The sequence below is a fragment of the Charadrius vociferus genome, unplaced genomic scaffold (genome assembly GCF_000708025.1).
Source record: "Charadrius vociferus isolate BGI_N301 unplaced genomic scaffold, ASM70802v2 scaffold871, whole genome shotgun sequence".
In the NCBI taxonomy this organism is placed as follows: domain Eukaryota; kingdom Metazoa; phylum Chordata; class Aves; order Charadriiformes; family Charadriidae; genus Charadrius; species Charadrius vociferus.
Genome location: NW_009646866.1, coordinates 332,461 through 351,584, shown reverse-complemented (window position 1 = coordinate 351,584; position 19,124 = coordinate 332,461). Strand labels below are relative to the sequence as shown.

Genomic DNA, 19,124 nt, shown 5'->3' with positions numbered 1-19,124 from the left:
TCGCTTCGTAGTTCGGGTGTTTGAAGCATCTGCTTAGATGCGTGGAAACGGGCGCAGAATTTGCCAGCCTCGAAGAGAGAGTTTCAGTCCTTCGTGTGAGCTTCGTGTTCCCACGGCGGCAGTTCTGGACGCCGAATGTAGCCTTTTGATCGGTCAGGTTTTCCTTTAGCCAGCAGTGCATCCTTTATGGTTCATAAAACACATGGCTTTTGTTTTTAAAACACCAGCACTTTGCTAATCTTTCAGATGGGCAAAGAGTTGATTTAATTGAGGTAATACTGTCCAGGACAAAACTAAGAAGGGGCTGCTGGAGCCACAGACTTCTGTTTCCTCTGTCTGTAGGAAGCCACAGTAGAGGCTGGATGATGTACGAAGACATTAACAGATAAGAGGGGAGCAAACCACACGTTAAACAACTTTGGTAGTTGAGTTTTGTATAGGGTGCAGATTTTTTCTTTTTCTGATGCTTGTCTTGGCTATTGGTAATCACTGAACTAAAAATGTACTCCCGTACCACCATTCTGCCTTACTCACATTGGAGAAATTATTTTCAAATAGACATAATGACAAAAAAATTGTTGCAAACTTTTATGTCTGCCTTGTTAGTAGATGATGTTATTAAAGAGAAAGGTACTTCCAAGATTGTAGTACAACAGACCTTTCTTCCTCTTTCTGTTGGCTAAATACAGGGTTTTTTTCCTTTTAGTCTAAAAATGATATTTTCCAGGTGTTGCACTTGAGTTTTCAATGTTTAATCACACATCATTCCTGTTTGTTCAATATCAATCGGCTTTTAAAAGACATGGAAAATTTTGATTACTTGCAAAAAATCTAATCAACCGTGTTTAACAAAACGTGATCTTTTTATCAAAATCTGTTTGGCTGTGTTCTTCCATCTCTCTTTCTTTTTTTGTTTGAAAGGTGCTGCAGAGTGGAAGAGTGCTGATACAAAATGCAGAGTGTTTCCTAGATTAGGAAAATAACTAACGCATAAGTGCTGGATTGTAGTATTATTTGTGCAGTTAAAGCTTCTCAGCATTAAGTTACAGAAAGTCTCTTGTGCCGGAAAATCCTTCATGTGACTGTAGTCTTCCCTGTTTTGCCCTCTTTAGGTGGATAAGATAGTGGACCAGCTGCAGCAGTTCGTTCAGAGCTACGATCTGGCTGCCCTGCGGGATTACTGGAGTTATCTGGACCGACGCCTTTTCAGCCGTTTGGAAGATGTGTACCGGCCAACAGTGAACAAGCTGAAAACCAGCTTATTCCGATACTACCTCGTCCATACTGTTCAGGTAGTGTTTGATTTTTAAGCTTCTGTTTTAAAAAGGATCCCGGTCTCTGAAATCAGAGCAATTAAATACCGTTGTGAGCCTCTTGATGGGCCTGGTGGTTAAGGGAGAAGAAATTCATGTGTCACATATCAGGAGCGTAGTAAGGAGTTTGACAGAGACTCACATGACAAGCTTGTAAGCAGGATAGGGAAGCTCAGGTGAGAAGGGAATACGGTCAGCTGGAAGCAAGATATTCACGCTCAGACATGAAAGCAGATGTCCCTCAGACAGGATGGCTGTACTGCTAGCTCAGTCCTGCTCTGCCTCTGTTAATAACTTGGGTACTGGGAGAGATCACGAGGTTCTTAAACACCTCCTTGTGTGGCATTGCCATGAGGACAGAGGAGGACAAGAAGAGGGCTGAAAGCAATCTTCACAAGTTGAAGAAACAGGCAGAAAAAAGCCCCAGGCGCCTGTATGGAGGTAGGACTAGTCAGCTGCTCCAATGTAGAATAAGGAATGATTGAGCAGGCAACAGCAGTGCAGGGAAGGGCCTTACTGCAGCACTGGGGATCAACAGGCAGGATTGTCTGTATTCTTTCCACTCTAACTTGCTGGCAGGACTCATCCAGACCTTCCAGGCACTGCAGTTCTTAAAGCATCAAGGCAATTGGAGGGTCCAGAAGAAAGAAAAGGTGACTTGAAGTTGGTGGAGTTGAGCTTTAGTTTGTAAGAGAGGGGAGAAGTGGGCTTCAAGTCTGTACGAGGTAATGTGGGAGAGAAAATGAGTGAATGTTTTTTGTTTGCTTTGAACAGAACAGAAAATAACAAGCTTAAAATGGAGCAGAAACCCTAGGAAAGTCAATGGCATATATTACACAGAGTGGGTTTTGGCAAACAGAATAGACAAATACCTGTCAAGAATAAGTTTCATTTCTTACTATTTAGAAGCAATGTTTCCTCCTTGATTCCCTGACTGAAAATCTTAAATGATGGGTCTTGGTGGGGGAGGCAAAAATCTAATGCACATTTCTGGAACTGCATTTTTTCATGTTTTGGTTTGCCTTGTGTTTACCCTGAGGCGTGACTGTCCCGTCTAAATAACGTATCAGATGGAAACCTTTTCAGGCTACATCTGCTGCAGACTTGAGTAAATTGAAGTATACTTTGGTTCTGTATACAAATGCTTAGGTCTTACGTCAGTGCACAAATTGCACTAGTTTAGCTGGAAATCAGTGGAAGTGATTAGTTTGATTTGCTGTGGCCTTTAAACAAGACTGTGGTGACTAGAAAGAAGGTTGGATTAAGTGCATTTGTGAGCTTCTCCAAGTGCATCTGAGATTCTTTTTTGTTCCTAGATGAGTCTGTTAACTCTAACCACTTGCTCTGTTGGGTGGTGAAAGTAGTTGTTAGTATATTCATAATACAGAGCAAATATTCCTAGAAGCCATGTGGTGGCATGAATGGAAGCGTGAGCCCTGTTCTTCTTGCTGTGTTTCAGACCGGCCGCAATGACAAGGCACAGGAGTTTTTCCTCAAGCAGGCCTCCGAGCTCCAGAACCAGGCGGAGTGGAAGGATTGGTTTGTCCTGCCCTTCCTCCCTGCCCCAGACTCCAACCCCACCTTCGCCACCTATTTCTCGCGCCAGTGGGCAGATACGTTTATCGTGTCTCTGCACAACTTCCTGAGTGTCTTATTTCAGTGCATGCATATCCTTTTTGGCAACTAATAGTTAAATCTCCCTTGCCCTGGTGTTACGCTTACTGTTAGCAGTGGTGCCAAGAATATAGTATTGCAGAACTTGCTGCTTTCAGGTGATTGTTTAGAGCCAAGACTTAATAGGAAGCTGGTGTTTACCAGAGGATGTTGGAATAGTAATTGTTCAATTATCTGATGATAGGTTATATTCCCTGGGCACAAACAGTTGTGGTTGTTGCTAATGCTGAACTCATCCCCATGCTAGTGACTAGAAATCTCGTGCACATCTTGTTCTGAAACGCTTTTCCTCTTGGCTTGGCATAGTACCAAACAGGCGTGCAACCTTGGGTCATAGTCGATAACTGAACTAGCATCTCCTGTTAGACCCTTCTCTGGGTATATATGTTCACAACATTGTCTAATGACAGCTCACTATAATTGGGCAGTTCAGCGTTGGCAGAAATAACAGCTTTCGTCCCACACTGCCGAGTTCTGACCTTGTTTGTTTGCTGATGAGCAGGTTTACACTGCTGCTGGAATACAGCTCACCTTGAACTGTTTCTTCAGTGTACACTAATGCAGTAAAATAACCTGTCGTGTCCTCCACTTCTGACATGTAAAAGGGAAGAACCTAAAAATCTTTGCAAAGCCTGTGTGAACTAGTTTGTGCAAAGGTGAAGTACAAAGAAAGTACAAAGTGGGCTTAGGTAACTGAGCTGTTACTAGTCTTCTGGCCTCGCACATACCTCTTGCTGGTGGTATGGACAGGGCAGCTTTGCTGTCTTCCAGGCAAATGGCCAGTATGAAGTGCTGGCTTTCAGAATTAAGCCAGGTGCATGCAAGCGTTCTTGCCTTGGTTTTCTTTAACATTCCTCACCAGTTCCAGTCATTTTGAACTTTGAAGCTGAATGTCTCAGGAGCAGTCTCATCCAAGAAGAAAATGAATCGTTGCGGCATAAGGTCAGAGCTGAAGTCACTCTTTAGTTGCTGACTGTCTGGGCTGTGAGTTTTGTAAAATTGGTTCCGTCCATTCAAGAAAGTTGTAACTGTTCAGTTCAGTGCAGTTATTCCAGGGCAGATTCCTGTATAAGTCCTTTGTTATTTTGGTTTATCTATCAACTGTCTCCAGCAAACTTAGGGTTGTGATCATATTGTGAAATGTCTGTTTCGGGTATTACTATCCCTCTGTTGGAGGTGGCTGTCCCTGTGCTATCTGACAAATGGCTGGATATCGTGCAAACTTCTTTCCTGCTGCACTGCAAAGTCAAGACAAGCTGAAACTAGTGGCAGGTTAAGGGCATATGTGGCTGACTTTGCATGCAAATTTGTGAATTGTATTCCGTTTCTTCCAGATTTTAGCTGATGGAGCAATAGAAACAGGCAATAACTTCTGGCAAAGAGGCAGAAACTGTTACTTCTAAAACAGCCACTTCACCATGCTTGAAGTGCACTTAAAGCAGTTTAGATCAACTAATGGAAATGTTGTGAATATCTGTTTCCCAACTCTAGACCTTGCAGTGAACCGTAAGAAGGGCTGAGCAGTTCAGACAAAATGTTACCCAGCTCCATTTCTTGTTTTTGACAGTATCATCATCAGATGCTTAGAGAGAGGGTGTAAGAATATATAACATGGATTGGTCCTTTCCCATTATAATTTCCTATTAGAGAGATTCAGGAAATCTACAGTTTAAGAACTTTCCGAACTACAGATCACATGTGGATGACTAGGTACAAGTGGGAAGCCTTGCTTATTTAAGCAGGACTTTAGTTTCACTTCCTCAAACATAGCAAAAGCACTCTTTGTATAAATACATCAGTAAAGTAAATTTTGTGCTTTACCTCCTGTGTTACAAAACATTATGTTGTACGTTGTGCTTCCTGTTTCAACTGTTCAACACTGTTCATGTGTCCTAAAAATGTTAAAGTAAAATAGAATACTTGATTTCAAAAAGGCTTTTTTGCGAAAGAGAAGCGAGGTTTTTCACTGTGGACTGTATGGAGTCAGTGGGTCAGGCAAACGTTGACAGAGTTCTGCAAAGATGATGACAGCAGGATAAGGTGTGTTTTGAAACAGAGCTCTCTTTCCTTCAATTTTGTATTCTGTACTTTTAGTCAAATTAAAGCTGGTTTTTGGTTTTGATATGTTGATTGATATCACTTACAGACTGCGTAAGCGTTCTCTGGCAAATAGGCAGAGGCAAAAACTAGACTTCCCTTTTTGGAGAACTGTTCAGGTCAGAAAAGAAAGCAGCTATCTATAGAATACAGGTTTAAATAAAAAACGGTGTAAGTAAATACTGAATTCAATGCTAGTTGAAATTAAGTAGCGATTCTGATTTCACTGTTGGAACAATGCAAACACATGAGTAGCAAGCTGGATTTCTGAAGCTCATTTTTTTTCTTCTTGTAATTTCTTTCCTTACGTACTATGATAAAAGGAAAAAGAAGAATTATATCTGGAAAACAAATGTATGGAAACAGAAAAGCCTGAGGAACTCCTCATGTGAATGAGAGTCACAGGCATAAACCACATCCGTCACAGAAAGCAGCATCCTGAGGTTCCTCTCTGCTAAGAGGGAAAAAGAAAAATGTCTCTTTCTCCATAATGTGGAGATAAATCTCACTGTCATGCTTGGGAGGGAGCTGGGCAGGGTGCAGAACCGGATTTCAGGGTGACCTGATGGCGTTGGCCTCAGTGCACCCCATCAGCTCCCCAAACCCCTTGGCTGTGGGAAGAAGATTACCTTCTAGGCTCAGTGCCCATACATCACTACTGTCAGTCACGTGCGTTGCCCTGGCCTTGAACTGCCTGTGGAGTGGCTGATCAGCTCTGCCCTGGCCGGCTCTCATTTCCCAGCACCATTAATGTTCCTACAGCAACAGGAGGAGAGGAGTTAAAGGGTTTTAAGTAGGCTCCAGTTTCATGTGTGTAAAGTACTGATTGTTTTGACTACTTGGGCTAATGTGGTGCTCAGCCAGTTAGAGTGGCTTTCTTCCCTCCCCACCCTTCTAGGGCTGTTGAAATAAAAGGAATAAACAACTTCAGCAAGTAGGAAGGAGGTGAATATCAGTGACCCTCTGTTTACTTGGCTCTCTTCTCTCCTAGCTGTTTGCTTTGCAGGCTGAATCCTCCCGCTTGAAGAAGGAGGAACTGGAGGTGGAACAAGCAGTTGTGCATCACAAGTTGCCTGCATATGTGGCCAACATGGATCGACTAGGGGACTCTGAGCTGTGAGTGCTTGCAGAGCAGGAGCTGGGGACTGGCTCTGCTGTCTTTATTGGGTCAGGGAGGCTCCTGCAGGGTCACTTCCTTGTTCCCTGCCCTGGGAATCAATGCAGGAAGACATCCGGGCAGAAATTCTGGTGACTTAAGTGGGTTTAATGGGGAAATTCATGACAGGCATCTCTCCCACCATTTGGGAGAGAGATTCTTGCCAATCAGCGAGAGCCCAAGCAGTCATGGAAGTGATTCTGCTGGGCTGTCAGCATTGCACCGAGGTGTTCTGGGTGGCCAGGGCACTGGTAGCAGTGCAGTACTCTGCAGTATTGCTCAAATGAAGTGGATTTTCTCTTGACTCCTGTTTTCTTTAGTGCCTGCAGTGCAGTAGGTGAGTGCCCTGTGTTGTTTTGTAGACACTGTATGACCCAAAGGGGTCATTGTTATGCAGAGATGCTTTCTTGCTATTGTGAAGTCAAGGGAAAAGGAGTTCCTCTTCTTCGAGGCTCAGTTATGCACAGAATTCCCCATAAATTTGCTGCAGTTAAAGTGTGGTTTATGGCTACATCTGTTGTATTCCTATCTGCAGAAATTAAGCAACATACACAGGGATACACCCTGTTTAATTGTTATTTCAACTCTTATTTTTCCCCCAGTACGCAGTCAAGCAAAGCAAGTATGTGTGTTTGAATTCATTGTGTTACTGAGATTTTTTTTTTTTTCCTCCCCCTTGCTTTAAAAGGATCTGAAAGTAAATGTAGCTTAGCCACAAGGTATTAATAACACTGTTGGGGCTTTGACTTTCTCATGTGCTTCTTTCACTTCAGACAGGAGGGGGATTGATCAAATTATGCTGCTGATAGTGACAAATAGGAGTTGTAGCAGAGACCACACACAAAGTCTTTGTTTTGGTCTAAAAGTTGTCTGATTAAATAGACTTAAGTGTCTGGTGAGCTATCTTGATAATTGCTCTGCACAGGATGGGCTAAGGAGTTTAATTTGAAATCATTTGTTTTTGTTTAACTATTCTGTGTGGGAAGTCCTGATGATCATCTGTATACGTGGGGAGAGTGACATGAGGGATGGGATAATTTATTCCCCTATTAATTTTTGTCCATTTGTATTAGAAAAAATTGCCTTAGAAGTGGCAAACTTTCTTGTGTGTGCAACTTTTCTCTTAGTCTGGAAGCCAGTTCTGGTTGCTTTTTCCATGTCTCTGCTCAAATCAAAGCCCAAATTTGGTAGAACGGTTCCTTCCTAGAAGAGAGGATAGACACAGTGAAGGTGGTTGTGTTCCCCTTCCCCTGGGTGCTGCTTTGCTTTGAGAGGAAGCTGTAGTGGACTGAGGTCAGACAGTTGTGTTTTGGGAAGCAGCTGCTGCTCTTGGTGGTGTGGGCTAAAGGGAAGTGTGTGTAATCATAGAAATGGACCTAAACTTTTCTTATTTTCTTTAGGTTAAGTTTTTGAGATACTGGGGGCCTGTGCTTTAAAATGGCTGAGTATCTCAGGGTGTTCAGTGAAACACTGGATACTGAATGCCTCTTGAAGTAGGTATGTCTTATGCCTTGAATTGGGAATCCCGTCTAAATAGGTTCTTTGGAAATCTGGATTCTCCTGCCTCTCCCTTAGGGTCTTTCTAAACTAACCAGATGGAGTGGAAGGAGCTTGAGGTGGCCCTGTAGGGGATTCAGCAACAGCTGGGCCCACTGCCTCAGTGGCATCTCGGAGAAGTGAGCTTCTGTTACAGTAATTATAATGATCTGCTCCAGGCACTAACAGAATGTTTTAGAACATTTTTTTTTAATCCATAGGGGTCTGTCAGCTTGGAAAGGAACATCTGTCCTCCAGTGGTTCAAACAGCTGGCACTTTGCTTGTTGGGTGGTCTTTGATCAGGTCGTCTGCCTACACTTTCATATTCTGTTTGGTGTTTTTTGAGTGTTTTGTTTTGTGTTTTTGTGCTTGTTTCAATTAGTGATATGACCTGCAGCCAGAGGAACACTGCACATTCTCTTCAGTCCCGGGGAGGCTTTCTGTCCTCTTTTCTCTCCCAAAGTAAAAAGGGCCCTTCCAGACCAGCCCATTCAAGTGGGGCTTCTCCAACGCAGACTGGCAGTATGCTGCTAGGGAAGAAAGAACCATCAAATCACCAGGTAATTCTCAACTGTGTTCATTTGAAAAGTGGTCAGTATCCAAGGAGTTAACTTGCAGCACAGCATTGCTCCAAGCTTTTGCTTCCACCTGAAAGAAATAAAATGTTCTTTCCTTCCTTGCAAGTGTATGCTGGGCCTGAGTGCAGCACAAGAACAGCTGCTGTTGTCTGGGGGCTTGTGGAGCCCTTGCAGGTGCTTGGTTTCTTTGCCTCCTCTTTTGCTGTTTGTTCTGCAGCCTCACACGAGTGTAACTCTGCCAAATAATTCCTCTGCCTTCCAGAGTGCCAAAGGAAAAGAAGGAACAGCGAGCTGTAAGGATGGGAAGAGCCACTTCAGTGGGTTAATAGCAGGAGAGTCGAGTTCCCTGCAGCAGCGGCAGAAGCGCTTGCAAGAGCATGGGAAGGAAAGGAAGGAACTGCTGTCGAAAGGGACCTTCCAGGTACTGGGCAACACTGCAAGGCTGGGAAGCAGAGGACTAGTATTTCTGTAGCTTGTTGTGCTAGGTGGTAAAACAAGTGCAAGTGTTCCTTTTAAGCTTCTGAACTGCAACTCTGATCTAACTGTATCAAAGGTTAATCTCTGTAGTTAATCAACTCCTTCCACACTCGATTTATTTCTGTGTCCCTGGAAGGGAATCGGTATTGACATTTCAAATGGAAAATGAGTTGTCTTTTGTCATGATCTTTTCAACAGCCTGGTCCTGGGAGCCTGTTTCATCCACCTTAATGGTTATGTTCAAATCCCTTGTTATAATCCCCTTTCCTTAGTGGCAATGGGCTTGGCTCACCCATCCTGCCCAATTGAATTCTCTCTTGTGGGTTCTCATGCTGGTTTGTGCAGGCTCAGAGTGGGACAGATGAAAAATTCTAGCAAGTTTTCCTGGATAGGAGTAGAAATATGCTTTGTAGCAACATTTGCTTTTTGGAGTTTTTTGTGTTGTACCTTGCAGTTTTGCCTTGGGGTGTGCCTTGCTTTCTAATCTAATGAAATAATAAAACTGTGTCCTGGATTTTCACTGCTGAAGGTCAGTGGACTGCTTCTATTCACCTGTGTATTGTCTGGCTTTCAGCAGCCATGTGGTCAAAGGATACAGAGCACAAGAGGAATGATGGCAGCATCTCAACCCTATTTATTTGGGCTGTATGAGACGCTCTGCCTTGGGGGAGAGACAGAGCTGAGGGACTGTTGCCGATAGGCCCCTATGTGTGGCTGTCCTGTGTGTGGGAGCGCTGATTTAGAGAAGAGATGTTACTCCACCACTTAACATTCAAGGCTATGAGAGAACGTTTTTCTTCATGGCTCATCTGAAAAATGTTAATTAAATGTTGGTCAGAAAATTGCAAAGCCCAGACTCCCAATAAGTATCCTTTGACTTTCCTTTTTCTCTGATGTTCCAGGTTAAGACAGTGTTTTCCTGGCTTTGTAAAAGTTGCTTCTGGTGCTCTAGGAGAATCTGATAATACTTAGCTTTCTGTTGTTCTCAGCATGTGAGCAAAAAGGAAACTGAAAGGCAGTACTGTTTCTTTCACATGAGTGTCATTCATGGGTTGTTATCTCCCCACATAAACTAACACAGAGAGAGGCATTCTTTGATTTATTTCTCGGTCTTTTCTGGCTTTGTGATTTGATATGATTTGATTATGCAGTGTTTGACCCTATTGCTCAAGATGTGAAAGCTACTATAAATAAGGCAAGGATGTGTTAGTTAACAGGGATTCAAACCCATCGCTACCAAGACCATTTTGGGGCATTTCATCTTCAGAAGATGGTTTAGCAAAGGAATGCTTACAGATGTTTTACTGGCTTATGTGCTATAACTGCTTCTTGTTCAGCTTCTGGTGGCAAGGGAAGACTACGCTGCTTTCAAACACTTCTGTGTGCTGCAGTGCAGATCTTGTCTCATTCAGATACCTTCACCTCCTAAAACACCACTTGTTCCATCTGCCCTGTCAAGTTGGATTTTAAGCTTTTGGACTCACGTGTCACCTTTAGCGTTGTCATCAGTCAGTTGGCTGCAGTGGTTCATCCAGTGCGCACAGACTAAATCCCTGGCAGATGAGGATAATCCATCCACTGGATGCCATCCAACAAGAGTTTTTGTGCAGGTGTACTGAACTGCATATTATACAGACTTCACTTGTATTGCTGAATGCAAGAATTCCTTGAAATATGTTGTTTTGCTGGTGAATCTGTGCTCTAATGGCATCAAAATGGGCCTCTAATACCAGCTGAGATATGCCAAACAGAGATGATGTGGTTCCTTTAATTCTTATAGGAAAGTGTGTGGCTGGTCACATGGAGTGGGATATAAGGGACTCTACAATCAAGAGACCATATTAAATCTTGCAATTGTGCAATCTGCTATCCTTGTGCTCAGAAAGGTCCCTGGCAGAAGGAGTGTTGAGCTGACAATGCTGCTGTTTCAGTGCAGCATCTTGGGTTTTTTTTCTCCCAGCAGGCTGGGGCGGCTAAAGAACTTGATCTGTACTGCTGCTTCCATGTATTTCACTCAGGATTTCTTCTTCCAGAGTCAAAGTGCTGAGAAGAAAACAGATATTAGCACAGCTGAGACGGAGCCATGCTCAGAGCTGCATGCTGAGCAAGTAGAGACTTCAACCAAAATGCCTACCAGCGGTGCAGAGGCTGTGGGGGTCCGGCAGGAGCAGCCTTTCATCGTCCTGAGCCAGGAGGAGTACGGGGAGCACCATTCATCCATCATGTACTGCAGGTACTGTCACAAGAGGGCTTTCTCATAGAAGCCTCTGTAGAGGACCAGCTGTGTCTGGCCGTTTTCTCCCAGCCTCTGTTCTGTCCAGCACGTTGTGCATGTACTCTTGGTTGTAGGGCAGTCAAGTTGGTGTGACCGAAAATAGCCTGTAGCTTGTGCAGTGAGAATGGACAGAGATTTTTGTGATTGGGAGATGCCAGCCAGCAGGAAACTCGCTGGGAAAGCAGGATGGTATTGCTTAAGGGCATTATTCTTTGCACGTGGAGCTTGGTGAGCTTCGTTGTGCCAGTTATTGTGGACTGAACAGGAAGTGGTGCAAGGAAGTTCTGCTTCCTGCAGAGGGAATTGTGTGTGGCCAGGAGAGGAAGCAGTAGTGGGGTATCTCCTCGCATCTAAGAACTCTAGGGAGACAATATCTAATCAGTTTCTTTCTGCACATAGGGTTGATTGTTCTGGACGGAGGGTGGCCAGCTTGGATGTGGATGGTGTCATCAAAGTCTGGTCTTTTAACCCCATAATGCAAACTAAAGCTTCATCCATTTCCAAATCTCCGTTGCTGTCTCTGGAATGGGCGACCAAGCGTGATCGGCTGGTGAGTAGTCTGCATGTGGAGGCTTGAGAGTCACAGCAGATGATTTGGGGCTGTGTTGCTATGTGTTGCACATTATCTTCTAGACAGCTGCATTATCTTCTAGACAGCTGCATTAAGAACAGAGCAACAGTTCATTTCTACTTGAGTGGGACATGGGGAACTGAAGCCTGTAGGGTCTAAGAAAAACTAGAGTGGGGAGTGTGCTCTGTGTATTGAGCAAGGAATTCGCTACTGGTTGCCCAGAGGCAGAAATTCCCAAGCGGTAGTGCGGGTACAGCTGCAGGATAGAAGTAGGTCCTTTAAGAGAAGTGCCTCTCTCCAGGCAGAGCAGGCAGCCGCTTGTAAATGCAGGCAGAGGCAAGCTGGTACAACAGCCCACGGGAGCCCTGCAGCAGGGAGCTGTGGGGCTTTACTCGCACCCTGAGCCAGAAGCAGAGAAGGGAGAGCCGGGCTGAGGAGCAGAGGTGTGTTGGTGGCATCCTGCTTGTGCAGGGGTGAAGAGGGCTCCATAACCAGTTTTATACTGGTGCCTTATGAGTTGGGGGTTGGTGTGTGCATAAGGAGCTTGGGGGTTGTTTAAATATCATGGCAGTTTAACTGTTTCCTGTAAGCAGATTTTCTCTAGTTCTGTTACCAGAGAGGAACCTTAAATTATATGCGTTCTTCTGAGCCCTAGAACTGTTGCTAGTGCTTCATGCCCTCCCTTGGCAAAGAGACAGGGCTGTGTGAGAAGGCAGGCCTGCAACTGAGGGAATATTGTTCACATTTTGGCACTGACAATGTGTTCCTGCTAACCCCAAAGTGCCACCTGTGAAGAGCTAGTGCTACAGCTTGTCTCTTTCTTTTCTTTTGCTCTTAAAAAGGAAGTTGTCCATGCAGTTGTTCTGATGTTTCTTCTGCTTTGTGGAATTTATTTCCTGCTTGCTGATAGAAAGATTCTTCTTTCTGAAATACATGGGGATTCAGCAGCAAATCAGGCTCTGAAGTGAGAAGAATCTGGCTTGCTTAATTTTCTTTGAAATGCATCCTTCCATGGTTTTACTTTTGATTTAAATTGTAGCACCACTGATAAAGCATGCGTGAGCCCTTCTGAATGATTTCATTCTCTCCTGGATGAAAGGAGGTGGCTTCTACTTGGTTTTCTCTTAAACTTAGATTGCTAATTCTGTGTTACTCTTTCTTTGCTCACCTAGTTATTGAGACTCCACGTATGTTTTGTATCCTATAATGTTGAGCCATAGTCTGGAAAGTGGCTTTTACTCCACGTTGGTGCCTATCAGATCTTTTTCTCACTGGAATGCAGTGCTTTCACTCTGACTTCTGTGGCTCTGGGGTAGTCCTACTCAGCGTGCTGTGCACAGAAAGACAAGATGTACCCTAATGGAGTGACGTTTAACCTGAACGTATAAGTAGAAAAAAATTTACTCTATGGTGTTGGTGGTTGTTGGACAGCATCATTGTACTCACTCACACTCCTTTTATCTCTTCCTTGCTGATTTCAAGCTATTGCTTGGCAGTGGGGTTGGGACAGTTCGCCTTTATGACACAGAAGCGAAGAAGAATCTCTGTGAAATCAGCATTGATGAAGACATGCCCAGGTAACTCTGGAATACTGATTTTTTTATATATAAATATAAATATTGTTTATATTTAAATATAGTTGTTGTTGTGTTTGGCTGTGAAAAGGTAAGTGAAATCTCAATGTTCCTGCTGCTTTCTTGCAACTGCAGGACTATCTAGCCTTCATGCAGAGGGCAGTCCCTGTCTGAGCAGCGTAAAACTGCGCAGTAAATGCGAGACGCTTAAAATCTGTTTAAGCACAGGAATCCTGTCCGTCTTTACAGTGCACCCTGTCTTGAAGGGCTTTAATGGGAGAGTTTGTAGTCAAGTGTTGTGCTTGAGGCAGTTGCTGGAAAGAGGCAATACAGACTGTTTGTTGTGTTTCAGGATCCTCTCGCTTGCCTGCAGCCCAAGTGGTGCCTCCTTTGTCTGTTCTGCGGCAGCCCAGAGCCCCATCTCCCACATGGATTTCTCAGCCGTCAGCTCCGGGGGCAAAAGCATGAACCAAGTTCCTGGGAAGCTGCTACTGTGGGACACTAAAACAATGAAGCAGCAGGTACATGCTGGGTTTCTTTCCTTTCTCAGTTTGCTTGCTGAGAATGAGTGTCTTCTGTTTCTCTTTCTAAATTATGCTGACTTTCTTTTCAATACCCTTCTTTTTCCTCTCCTTCCTCCTTTCCCCTCTATCCCATGCAGAATAAAAATGAATAGTGTAAGTAGCTGTGGGGTTTGGGTGGTGGTTTTTTTTTGTTGGTGTGTTGGGGTTTTTTTGAGGGATTCTTCAAAATAGTCCATAGCCTTGTTTCTATCCTGCCTGCACAGTTTGTGACACAAAATGTCCCAAGTGGATTGAATGATGCTTTGCTCAGGCTTTCTCCATTTGGGCTACACTGAAGGGTTTTCTTTGCTGCTATTTCCCCTGCCCTACCTGTTTTCAAGTGAAGTGCTTCCTTCAGAAATTTCATCTTGTATCATCTCCTCCATTGCTTCAATTTAGATGTGTCAGATTCTGGCAGGGAATCCCATCCCATTGCTTGCCTTTGCCCTTAAGAAACACTGTCCTGACATGTAGGAGAAAGCAACGTACTCGAGCCAATGCCTGCCAGAAGCTGATTTTGCAGCCTTGAGGCCGTGGCCAAAGAAGCTGTGGCTTGGCTGAGGTGAATTGTTGTTTTAGTGTCACAGTAAAATGCAGCTGCCAACCTTGAAGTCTGTAGTCATGAGAGGTACAGGGCTCCAAACTGGAGGAGTTCTTGCTACTAGATACTGTCTTTCTTCCCTCCCCTGGAAATCAGCTCCTCAGCACCCCCAGCTCCATTTCTTGGTAGTAATGCAGACTCTCCCTTCCAGCTGCAGTTCTCCCTGGAGCCTGAGCCCATTGCTATTAACTGCACAGCCTTCAACCACAACGGCAACCTGCTGGTCACTGGGGCTGCAGATGGGATTGTTCGTCTCTTTGGTACGTTGATGTTGGTCAGTGAGGTGGTCCCTCAGTGTCCCCAGCTGGCTGCCTCTAGCACTGCTCTTTTGCCAGCAGGGAGGCAGCTGTGGGACATGCCAGAACAGCAAGGTGGAAGCTATTTTCTGTCCTCCACGATAGAATTGACATAAACTTCTGACCCGCGTGCTGAGCTGGAGGCTGCAGTCCCAGGTCTGTCGGAGGACAGAGCTGGCAGCAGCTGTGAGGATGGACAGCACAGCAAGGGGAGGAGAGGAAGAAAGGTGGCAGTGGGGCTTGGATTCAGAATGCCTGCAGTTGACAGTAAGCATGTGAGCAGCCTTGTAAAGCTGGAGGAAGACGTGACTAGTTACAGGCAATGATTTTTGTGGCCAGTGTAAAAGTCACATACTGGACAATAAGCACATGGTGCTGGGATTGGATTGGGTTCCCCCAGGCTGGTTTAGAGGGCTGGGACAGAGATGTTATGAACATAAAGAACCTTTCTCTCTTCACCTCAGCTCTGTGCGAGTATGAGGAGTGTTCAGTACTGATTCTCCCCTCAGATATGCAGCAGCACGAGTGCGCCATGAGCTGGAAGGCACATGATGGGGAAGTCTACTCCGTTGAGTTCAGCTATGATGAGAACACAGTCTACAGCATAGGCGAGGATGGCAAGGTAGGCTCTGGGTGACCTCCTACTGGTCAGCTGACAGTGAGATCCTTTCTGGAGTCCTTCCCATACAGTGGGGATAGCAGTAAAAATACCCTCAGAATCTGGAAGATCTGCGGACTGCTACCTGTAATCTTAGGTGTGCAGCACCACCCTAATGCATGCAGTCCCTGCAGAGAGTGGCTGGAAAGTGTATTAACAGCTGGGAGCTGTCTCAGACCTTGTCTGCAAATCCTGCTGTTGGTGACATCCCCTTCCTAGGGAATCCATGTGAAGATGACCTTTCTGTGCCCCTGAGGTCATCACCACATTTGAAATCTGGAATTCACCAGGGAGCAGATCCTTGAACATTTTGCATAAATTTCCTTGTCAGCCTCTGCCTGTTGCTTATAATAAAGGCTTCAGTTTCTGCAGTTCCACAATCTTCAGCAGTAGAGGTGTGGCTCAGGGAGGGAGACTCCCTGAAGGTGTGGGTCCTTGGCTGGTGAGAGTTAGGCAAATTCCCACCAGGATCCTACATGCAATGTGGAACAACACGTAGGCAGCAGTGTTTGTGGAAGGTAGGGCATATGTTTGCCTGAATAGTAGGTGCTCTTACAGCCTTTGCAGCCTGTGTTTTACAAATATAGCTGCTTAGATATAGATGTCAAAATGCCATCTTCTGTTTGTGAGGAATAGCCAGTTCACTTAAAAATGATGAATGGCCCCTCCGCTTTCATCCCAGTCAATTTCACTATGGGCTTTTGTCATCTCGTTTTGTCATTCTAGTTTATTCAGTGGAATATTCACAAAAGTGGCTTGAAGGTGTCTGAATATGATCTTCCCAGCGAAGCTACAGGACCTTTTGTTCTGTCTGGGTACAGTGGCTACAAGCAAGTCCAGTTCCCACGAGGGAGGCTTTTTGCTTTTGACTCTGAGGGCAACTATATGTTGACGTGTTCTTCTACCGGGGGAGTAATTTTTAAGGTAAGTCTGAGAAGTGATGGGGAGTACTGTTACGCTTCTGTACAAGCTCTTCTTCTTACAAGGCTGCAACAGCAGCCACTGGAAGTTCTCAAGCAGCACCTACCCATCCCTGCTCTGTGAAAGTTGCTGCTCAGTTTCATACAGTGTGCATTTTAGCAGTGTGTGGTGTTTAGCAAGTGTTTGAATGCTCTGTAAGCATTTGACCCTCTGTACGTAGCTGAAGTATATGTGTTCCTTGTTCTTAAAGCTTAGCTGCAGCAGTTTTCCTTAGTGCCCAAGTGCCTAGGGCAAAGTTGTGTTTTTTTTTTTTTTTTTTTTTAATATATTGCTGCATGCCAGTTCAATGCAAAATGTGTGATTGTTGACTGATGCTCATCTTTAATCTGCCTTGTGTGCTTGCTGATATTAGTCCCAGCCTGATTCTCTCCTCTTACTGTTTCCTGAAATGAAATGAAGGGTAAGGCTGAGGGATTCCACATATGCAAATTTCTGTGCCGCAGTAACAAGTGATTACTGATCGCATGCCTGGTGCCTGCCTCCTCTAGAGTCAATACCCATCAGTATAAGCCGTTGCAAGGCAGATTAGATGGAATTTTTACTTTGCATCTGGGACGTTCAGAGCACTTGCACTAACATGAGCTATAGCTTAGGCTTAGTTGCTCCTCATCAGTGTGTGCTCTTAGCCTGCCTTGTTCCATTACTGCAGCTCAGCTGATGTCAGAAGCTGAGCTGCTTGAGAACACGTGCTTCTGTTGTGAGACTGGAAGTTTTTTCCTCGTGTGCTACACACTTCTCAACATCTCTCTGATTTTTCTGCTTAATTATGTATGCTGATAGGGATATGGAGTCTGTAGCAGGCTTTGGCTTCTGTGGATGTACCGCCCCTGCTGCAGTAACCTGCCTCTTTAAAATCTTATTATTTCCTTCTTTTAGTTAAATGGTGAGGAAAAGGTTCTGGAGAGCTGCCTTTCCCTGGGAGGACACCGAGCTCCTGTTGTCACAGTGGATTGGAGCACGGCCATGGACTGTGGGACCTGCCTTACTGCCTCTATGGATGGGAAGATTAAATTAACAACCTTACTGGCTCAAAAGTCTTAACCTGGACAGTGGTGAAAGAAAAGAGCAACAGACTTGAAAAAAACAGTGTTAACTCCACAGGAACAAACTGCATGGGAAAGAAGGCAAACCACAGTCCCTCTTCTCATTGTAGCTTTTGCCTCTTGACAAACGTTAAATACATTTGCCAAACCACTGTGCAATAGAATGCCGGTATGGGACCGGATCCATGGCAGCACTGAAGAGTAAGTCTCCACTGACCCATTGCGGCAGCTGGACTCCCTCCGTTAGGGAGTCTTGAGTAGCACGTGGCTAGAAGGCTGCTGGGATCACATCAGGGGTTCTGCAGAGGAAGGTGAGGCTGGAGGAGGCATGCATGAAACAGCACAGTGCATGGTGATAAGATGGCTCAAACTAGGAAGGCCTGTGTGAAACCAGAGTATTCTTTCAGTATAGCATTTGTTGTTGTGCTTTTTTTTTTTGTTTTCTTTTTTTTTTTTTCCATAAAAAGAAAATATTCCCTTGCACTCGATTCCTGTGCTCTTTTCAGTCGTTGCTGCAAAACATGGAGGGTGGCTGGGGCAGTGATGTGCCAAGAAACTCTCCTGCATGGAGAAAAGACCCTTGAGCTTTCACCACATGCTTTTGGCGTTGACACCTGCACACTCTGGGGAACCAGTGCGAGACATCCAGAAACAAAACCAGTTGTGTTTTGTTTGGATGTATTGTGTTCCCTTGTGATATCTGCTACCAGTGAGAGGAGAGATCCTGAGCATTTGTTTGAAATACTTGTGTTGGAGTTCAGAAGCTTCATAATGCCTAGCAGCTACCTGATGGCGGATAGGAGGAGGGAGGGAGGGCGGGCCAGAACCAGTCTGGTGCTGTATTGTGCTCTCTGTCACTGGAGCTGTCTCCCTCCCTGCACCTCCCCAACATCAGAGTAAGTGCTGTGCTCAAGTATCTCATAGTCTTTGAATGGACTGCTAAGCAGCCACGTTTCATCTGCTTACACATCACCACAGAGCTTACTGCTGCTTATGTCCTTGGCCTTTATGGGGACTTCACAGTACTGTTTCTTGGCAGAGCTCTTATCTCAATTATGTGAAGAATGGGTCAGATTTACTCTTTGAAGATACCTTTGGTATCTCTTAAGGCCATTTTTGTTTTGGAGCCTGGACATCCATAAACATTCACCGATGTGAAGGGTGGTCGCCTGGAGAGGACTTCTTTTTGCCAAGTGTGCTTTGGTGTATTTGTGAAGAGTGGCTTGCCAAAGTTGTAACACCTAGCTAGTGCCCTCCTTGCGTTTGAAGAGATGGGGATCGGGCCAGGTGGACCTTCATAGCTGGCAGCTTCCATTGTTGCCCAGCCAGCCCTGGATCATGATGGTTCTCCACTTTGAGGTCTCAAACCTGGGGGCTGAAATTAAGATTTGCTTGGCTAACTCTACAGCCATTCTTCACTGGTGGCATCATACCTCATAACATCACTTGGTGTTTGAGAAGGTTGTTGCTATCTTGGTGCCTGGAGATGTTGGATACAGTCTGCAGTTGTTTTGTCTGTTGCATGTAGCCCAGGGAAGACTACAGTTACAGCTGAGGTCAGGCACAGGCAAAAAGCTTATTAAAGCAGGCAGCGGGAGTATCAAGAGAAGTCAATCAATTGCAAAATACAGCCAAAAGGACATCAGCAACACAGAAAAAAAGTGTAGGAAAAGAATCATACAGGCTCCAGCAGAAAAAAAATATCAAATCCACCAAACAAACCAGCGCTT

The 19,124-nt window shown here is 44.8% G+C and overlaps 1 protein-coding gene across 1 annotated transcript in view; it reads left to right on the top strand.

Annotated features, from left to right (window-relative positions):
• Window positions 1-17,681, top strand: part of WDR91 (WD repeat domain 91) — an 18,987-nt gene extending 1,306 nt beyond the window's left edge. Inside the window, 15 exon segments of the mRNA XM_009894409.1 lie at window positions 1,054-1,102; window positions 1,104-1,292; window positions 2,773-2,980; window positions 3,847-3,929; window positions 6,076-6,200; window positions 8,160-8,337; window positions 8,618-8,776; window positions 10,866-11,065; window positions 11,507-11,657; window positions 13,161-13,255; window positions 13,605-13,773; window positions 14,568-14,676; window positions 15,222-15,334; window positions 16,097-16,294; window positions 17,228-17,681. Coding sequence (XP_009892711.1) covers window positions 1,054-1,102; window positions 1,104-1,292; window positions 2,773-2,980; window positions 3,847-3,929; window positions 6,076-6,200; window positions 8,160-8,337; window positions 8,618-8,776; window positions 10,866-11,065; window positions 11,507-11,657; window positions 13,161-13,255; window positions 13,605-13,773; window positions 14,568-14,676; window positions 15,222-15,334; window positions 16,097-16,294; window positions 17,228-17,392 — 2,191 coding nt within the window. The 3' untranslated portion in view covers window positions 17,393-17,681.
• Window positions 17,682-19,124: the final 1,443 nt, after the last annotated feature.